The sequence below is a fragment of the Gossypium hirsutum genome, chromosome A05 (assembly GCF_007990345.1).
Source record: "Gossypium hirsutum isolate 1008001.06 chromosome A05, Gossypium_hirsutum_v2.1, whole genome shotgun sequence".
NCBI lineage: Eukaryota > Viridiplantae > Streptophyta > Magnoliopsida > Malvales > Malvaceae > Gossypium > Gossypium hirsutum.
Window position 1 is genome coordinate 12,842,567 of NC_053428.1, and position 8,127 is coordinate 12,850,693.

At 33.9% G+C, this 8,127-nt stretch overlaps 2 protein-coding genes across 2 annotated transcripts; one reads left to right on the forward strand and one right to left on the reverse strand.

Moving 5' to 3' along the window:
• Positions 1-449: 449 nt before the first annotated feature.
• On the forward strand, positions 450-4,607 carry LOC107958432 (transcription factor MYBS3). Its single transcript, XM_016894203.2, has 3 exons — positions 450-1,203; positions 3,094-3,305; positions 3,860-4,607. The coding sequence occupies exons 1-3, from the start codon at positions 882-884 to the stop codon at positions 4,385-4,387; spliced, it is 1,062 nt and encodes a 353-aa protein (XP_016749692.1). The 5' UTR covers positions 450-881; the 3' UTR covers positions 4,388-4,607.
• On the reverse strand, positions 4,524-7,802 carry LOC107958431 (uncharacterized). The gene is made up of 4 exons (XM_016894202.2): positions 7,443-7,802; positions 7,334-7,352; positions 5,298-5,705; positions 4,524-4,538 (listed from the first exon to the last, which is right to left on the reverse strand). Exons 1-4 carry the CDS (start codon positions 7,589-7,591, stop codon positions 4,524-4,526), a joined length of 591 nt encoding a protein of 196 aa, XP_016749691.2. The 5' UTR covers positions 7,592-7,802.
• Between the last annotated feature and the right edge of the window lie 325 nt (positions 7,803-8,127).

Consider the following 8,127-nt stretch of genomic DNA (forward strand, 5'->3'; position numbering starts at 1 on the left):
CTGAAGACAAAAACGTTTTTCATAACGAGAGAGTTCCCGACGAACAAGTAATTAATAGTTATTTAGAGCTAATCAATTAAAAAATTCCAAATTCTGGTTTTGGGAGAATAAAACTGATAGGAAATTATAATTTTAGATATAAAAATAACCAATGGATTTTTTTCTTCAAAATTGTATTCCCAAAAAATAGTTAAATAAATGTGAGAAGTGAAATATAAGTTTAAAATAATATAACAAATCTCCAGGTAGTATTTCCTCTGGAATCTATATATTTTTATTAAGTTTAACAAAAATATATATATATAGCTAAATATTTTAAGAAAGTTTTAAATTATTAGGGGGATATGTGGCATTAGTATTAGTCGTGAAATTTGGAAATGGATACTAAATGAGGTATATTTTTATTGTTAAAAACATGCAGATTTTTCTATGTAAATTTAATTTAATGGAATTGAAATAAATAGGAAAAGAAATGGAAAAATCCGGAACAACAGGAACACGCGCAAACACGAAGACCCAAAAAAAGAAAACGAAGGACGTTATTTTCGACTAAAGGGGTGAAACCGTCATTCTATCCATCTCCAATGAACGATCCACCGTGATCCTCTAATCCTGAAACCATGATCTAAATCTCAAAATTCCTAAATCACCCTTCACCTCATTTCTTCCCCATTTTAGACTCCTCCCTCCTTAATGTCACTTCATGTTCATGCAACCTCCCCTCCTTTCTTTCTAACAAAACCTTTCTCTCTTTTGTTATTTTGTATTAACCTGTTCTTGGTTTTCTTTTACAATTATATTGATAAATAGATAAAAAAATTCTATCACCTTTTGTTGTTGTTGCTGTTTTTTCTTTGATTTTGGTTTGGCTCGCGGGAGTCATGACTCGGCGATGCTCGCATTGTAGCAACAACGGCCACAACTCCCGCACCTGTCCCACGCGCGGTGGCGGTGGCGTTGGCTGTGGAGGAGTGAAACTATTCGGCGTTCGTTTGACGGACGGGTCGATAATCAAGAAGAGTGCGAGTATGGGAAATTTGTCGTCAGCGCACTACCATAGCTCGTCATCAGCGGCCGCTTCGCCTAATCCAGACTCTCCTTCTTCGGATCACGTCCGTGACTCGAACCACGTGCCCGACGGGTACCTCTCTGATGAGCCCACCGCAAACACCTCATCCAACCCTCGCGGAGAGAGAAAGAAAGGTGATTATTCTAAAACGCCGTGTTTTGAGCTTGTTGCTGTTTATTTTAAGGCTGTTTATTTGGATTTCGATGAAGTTTATTTTGGTTGTTTAATTACTTAATCTCTTTGCTATCAGTAAGCGAGAACTTAAGAGTCTGTTAACCTTCAACGATTTTTTTTTTCTTTTAAGATTTAATTTAAATTAAATGAAAGTTTATTATTTAATCTTCATATTAATACTCCACCAGTCTAAACTTTCTGTATTTATAATAATCTTTTAGGAATTGCTTTATTTGTATAACTTAACCTTCAACAAGCGTGGGTAGCCTTTCTTTTACTGGCAATTTATTTATTTCTCAAAATATATATGGTATATTAAATTGTTGAGTTTTAGTGAAAATTTTGTCCAAGAAAATTTTACTGCCCAAATTTCCATTTCTATTTGGGGTTTTAGAGAACTTTTTGGAGTTCAGTAGTATAAGGAAATGGTTTTCTTTTGTTTATTCTTTTTCAAATTTGTTCATAATATTTAACCTTACTTTTATATGGTATTAAAAAGTAGTATGCGCTATGCGGGAATACTTTTATTAGATAATGTTTGATTATTTAAATAACCCATGATTAGGGAATGAATAAACAGTCCGGAATGTATATTAAGGTAATAAAGTTGCAGAAAAGATATTAGGCCATAATTTAGTCAATTCCATTAATTTAGTGAAAGTAAGTGCTTTTGTTTTCTCTGTTTTGAATAGGCTTGCATGAATTTTTTTACGAATTTTAATGTTCTTGTTAGGGTAGTTTGGCCTTAGGGGACCACATGAATATGGGGAACTCAGATGATTGGCTGCTTTGTAATAATTGAATTTGTCTTTTACTTCACCATATGTCTGAACCAGGGTGAAAAGCTGATTCGTCAATTCTGCTTTTATGGTTCCAACTTGTGTTATTATGATCTCCACTCATGTCCTAAGTGGCTTATATGCATTGCATGTATGGGCAGCTGCATGTAACCTTAGTTTTGGTACATGGTATGGAGCTAAAGTGACATTTTTGCCTTCAAGCATGCGCAGTTTTCAGCATCGTGTTTAATCAAACAGCTATTACTAAGTAACTCCTCGCAGGAGTGTTTAGAAAATGAGGACTGTCCCGTCACTGATTGCTGTAATTCTGAAGTTGATGTTACGATGGTTTGTAGTTGCTAAGTTTAGTTTCGCTTGTTAGTTAGGTTCCTGATAGAGTTGTCATCCCCGGGGAACAGAAAGTAGTTAATTAGGAGAGTATGGTAATGGCTTGGAAGACCGAGGCTTCAGTTGTGTCTTACCTCATTATTTTGGGAAATTGGCTTATGCCTGTGAACATAGAGCATTGTATTCTGCTCAAAATTTGGGACCAAAATTTGGTCTAGTCACTACAATGTGTAGAAGCTTCAATTGTACATCAGTTCATGCAAATATGATCAGAATTGCATTGAGTTTCATGAAAATATTTGTTGGTAGTTGGATCCTTTGGCAGAAACCTGTATTGTATCGCTAGGTAGGCAGCAGCAATTGATATGCTCTGCATTTTAAGGTGATTCCATCACATTTTCTTCTTTATGGCTGTTGAGGACATCCAAGTTCACTGGATATGCCTCCTGCAGTACAGGTATTTTGGCAACTAGTTTGATTCTGATTTTCATTTATGCATTATTGGCTTTCACAGCAAGGAATGAATTTCCAAGCACAGCTTAAAATACTGTATAGTTTCTGCTTGAACATCAATGGATAGTTGACCATTTGTACCTAATAACTTTCACCATTAATAGAAGACAGGGCAGAGAACGGTTTAGCACTTATAGTTTAACGAGTGGGATGTAAATATGACTTAAGTAAATTATAGGTTCTTAGCCATGATACTTAGTTGCTTTACAGGTGTTCCATGGACCGAAGAGGAACATCGGCTCTTTCTAATTGGCCTCCAGAAATTAGGGAAAGGGGACTGGCGGGGAATAGCTCGAAACTTTGTTGTATCAAGGACACCAACTCAGGTAGCAAGTCATGCCCAGAAGTATTTCATCCGTCAAAGTAATGTTACCCGAAGGAAGAGACGTTCAAGCCTTTTCGACATGGTTCCAAATGATATGGTTTGTTTTGTTTCTTTATATTGTTTTTGCATTTCCTAAAAGTAGTAGCAGTGCCTGTCTTGCACATGCACATGCACATGCACATGGTTAATGTAAAGTTAGTTTTCTAAGTGCTAAGGAGAATATCTGGGTCCACTGCCATTACCGAAGGAATTCAACTGGCACATTCTGATCCCAAATGTGCATGGTAAAATAAAATCATCTTACACTATAGCAAAGGAGATCAACAGCATATGCAATCTAGCCAACAATTTGGTTGCGGCTGGGTTTGGGTTGGGCTTTGTGTTGTTGACTTTTGTTCGAACTTGAGTTTGGTACTGCACAGCTTCTGGTTAACACTAGACACATTTGCTTTGCCTACAAATAGCAACCTATTTTGGTTGTAAGTCAGCTTTGGGTTCAGGTTGTTGAATTCAGATTAAATTCAGGTTGGCTGAATGTTGTGCCTTTGTGCTAGGCTAGCTTCTGTATTTCATAAATTAAGCTACAGAGTACAGACCCGGGTGTTTTCTCTCATCGATTCTGGTTTGTTTAACTTCTGTATGCTTTTGCAGGCTACAGAGACACCTGCAGTTCGGGAAGAACAAGTTTTGCCACCTTCTTCACATGTAGAAGCGGATAATTCAAATTCAACACCTTCATTAAATCTTTGTCTCAACTCTGAATTTGAACACAGAGAAACTGCAGCACAAGAAACAGTTAAAGGAACCGAAGAAACCATGATGGTATCAAGCGGATACACACCTATTGTCCACAGTTTCATCTCACCTTATGCACCTGTTGCTTACCCATTTTGGCCACCAAATCTAGCCCCTAATGATGAAGGGAAGGACATAGAGGGATCTCAACATCAAGTATTGAAGCCTGTTCCGATGTTTCCCAAGGAACCTGTGAATGTAGATGAACTAGTTGGAATGTCTCAGCTCTGTATAGGAGAGAGCGAGAAAGGGCATAAAGAGCCTTCACCGCTATCCTTGAAACTGCTAGGAGAACCATCAAGACAATCTGCATTTCATGCAAATGCCCCGGTTGGTGCCACAGACTTGGGCAAGGGTAAAACTGGTGCTATCCAAGCTGTCTGAAAATGCAGCCAAGGAAAGGGGCATCTCTATCTTATCTATGCCATATTTTCTTTTCATTATTGTGTTTTTGGGTAGTAAGAAATTTCTGGGTCTATATAACATGGGTTAGATCATTTAAGGGAAATATTTATTCATTCTAACTGTAAACAGGCTATAGTTGTAATAATAATCAAATGGGTTATAGTATTAAAAAAAAAAATCAAATGGATTATGGCAGTCATTGCTTTGGGTCTTGTATATATATTCGGTTTTACTTTTAGACACTGCTCTTCTGGGCTTTTCTCCATATGATATGTTTCCCAGTAAAATATTTTTCGGAAAATAATTTTTGAAAAATGATTTATTTTTTTAGAAAATGATTTACTGAAAATATTTTCTGGTGTTTGGATGAAGCTGTGTAAAATATTTTCTGTTGTTTGACAGATTTCCTGAAAATATTTTCCGTAAAAGTTGTTTTTGTTACATATATTAATAAATTTATATACATATTAATAAATTTTTATATTTTAAATTGTTTTTATATATATTGCAATGATTTATTTATAAATAATTAAATTAAATTAAATATATAATAATACTCAATTATTAAGCTACAATATTAACCTTCATAAATTGAAAACAATCAAAGTCAAATAAATTATTTGTAATTGTCTTAAAAAAATAAAAAATAAGGATTGAATAATTATAAATTAGCTTCTAAACCACAATTAATACTAGAAATTAATAATATTATCCAAATGCATAATTAGTACTACACCACATAATAACAACATTGTCCAAGTGCATAACTAAATATCACACCACATAAAAGTATCAATATCTTTAACCTTGGGAAAATTTTTGAAGCCAAATTTTTTTTATGCTTCTTATTTTTAACTAAAAAAGCTTTGGCCTCGGATTCATGACTCACTAGATAATCAAACACAGAACACAAGAAACCATCATGAAATCCTTCTTCCTCCATCGACATCACTTGTTCGTAAAGCTGTGGTGTCTTATCCGCAATAAATTGTTCCAAAGCATTAGCAATTTTGCCAAGTTGTTCACCCATAAATTTAACTTGTTCATCAACGACACTTTCTTGAACATTTTTTCTTTTACGTTTGGATGTGCCAGATGAAGATACATTTGTTCTTACCTCTTCATCCTCTTCATTGTAGCAGTCTAGAGGCACTGAATCTTGGTTACCATCATCCAAATCTATGTCAGCAAATGTTCTGGCAAAACTCCCTGTTGCCATATCTTTACCAACAACCAAAGCCATTTCATCATAATGATCAATGCTTTTATTCAAAAATGGTTCATACTTCTTGTGTGCCTGTTGGATGTTATACACAATTAGAATAACAAGTATAAAACAATTGAAATATGATTGGACTTGAATTTTGAAATCTAAAAAGTAGAGATACTAAATTGTTAGAAATAAAAGTACAAGGATTAATTTTCAAATTTATGAAAAGTACAGGGATTTTTATGGCTATTTTAACCAGCTAAAAATCAGCATTGGAGAAAGTAAATGACAAAACCAAACCTAGCAAGCAAAAATCTAAAGCTCCCCCAGCAACGTGGTAAACAAATCTGGCTTACGCCTAACTGGATATCGTAGCATGATTGCACAATATGAATTAACAAAAACATCTTTAAAAAAATATGATTTACTTTATCAGATATAACCAAAAGTTATATTTCTCCCTGCAGTGGATATTTATCATCCTATGCATACAAGCCAGAAAATACCAATACCAGGTAATAAACATTTCAAAAACATATAAATAAGAATATAACATTAAAGCAGTACAAGCTTTGTCCTACAAATTTTCATTTCATTGAACTGCATCCATCAAGAGGCATTTGTTAACTTGATACTATCCTACAAATAAATGGGAAGGATCTGCAAGCAACTTGTCACAAAATATGCCTAATCTGTCCCTTGATAAACTAAAATCTGCAGTACCATCCATAAATAAGAACTATACAACAACCTTCTCATCCATGTTTTGCCTGAATGATGTTATAAGAAAACATGCAGCAATGAATAAATCTTGGGATGAAATGGGCTCCAAAACACACATCGCAGCACTCAACATAAACGTGAATGTCTTTGAAAGTTTTTTATGTTTCCTATTAACATGTTGTTAAGATATATATATATATATAAACCAAAATTATATGGTATACCACTATATGTCATTGTTATGTTCATTTGTTTATACATGCAAAAGACAAGAGCATCTAATCTGTGAATCGTAGTGAAAGAAAGTTGAGAACATGTAGAAAGGTAAAATTAATTGTATATGCAACAAGACAACCATTGACATTACTTCAGAGAAAAATACAATTGAATGCTAAAAACAGGGCAGTGAATCTTTCTATTTCTCTTTACAATCATCCTAAAAACCCAATGGATCAAAGATGCACAAACTTTTCTTTTGCTTACTGATCACCAAAATCTGCATTCCCTATGGACAGGATAATTTTTGTACAAAAAAAAAAGAATGAAATCGATAAACAAGAACCAACCTAAGGTACAGCAACATGGGTTTTAACGAGATTACAAAGCATGGATCAAACACAAAGGAAAAATGAAATGTGTCATAAATTTATCTTGGAGGTTTAAAAACCTAACATTATGCTGCAAAATGATTTGTGATACATTACTGAACCAAAATCAGAAACGCAAACAACCCAAACCATTTCTTCTTCCATGCAACAAGCACAAAGAAAATATGAAAAGAGAAAAAGGAAACACTTAAAACACAAAAACACAAAAATTATTAAGAGGAATCCATGAAGAAGTTGAAGACATTTACAAAGATGGAGAGGCTGATACTGTAAAAAAAAAAACCCTTTCTCTACTGCTCACAGAGAAACATGTATTTCACGAAATTTTACCCAAACCCAGAAAAAAAAGAAGAACAATATCGTGCCTTAGAAAGAGAGATTTACCTTTGCAGATTTGCCTTGCCTGAGAAAGAGAGAAAAAGAGGAATGTGATTTGCAAAAATAGAGAAAGAGAGAAAGAAATGAAGAACGGAAGGAAGGGAGAAGATTTTACCTAGATGAAGAGATGGAAAATGTCTTAGGGAAAAATAATTTGTAAGACATTTTCTGTAAAACAGTATTAATTTTACCCATGTTTTGAAAAATATTTTCCAAATGTAAATTATTTTCAGGCTTCCAAACAGCGTAAAATGAGGAAAACATTTTCCGGAAAATCAAATACAAGCAAACAAACAGACCCTTAATGTTGTGTTTAACATTTTTAAACAACTACAAACGTCATCACAAAAACAAGGAAGCTTAAAGAGGCGTTCGAGATGGGATTTAGTGAGAGCCAGTGGTCAATGCATGATTAAGTTGTGATGTGATTTGAATAAGTAGTTCTCACTTCACAATTTTCCATCTCATACGGACTCTGGAAACACATACTAAAACGAATGAAAAAAAAAAAACTGATCTGCCCTTGTTGGATATAAAATTTGTTTTCGGAGTTTTGAATTTTGTATAACTTAGTTCATAATTTTGGATTGGATGAATTTATATTTCTAATTTTAAATCAAACAACCATCTTTTTTATTAAAGGTTGCTGAACCAACATCATTAATCAAACACATGTTTTCCACTTGAGAATTTTGAATTCACTTACATGCTGTCATTTCTCGGCCCTCCATATATTTATAGACATACTAATTTATTTATTTAAAAGGATATTATATAATTCTAAAAATTTTATTACAAGT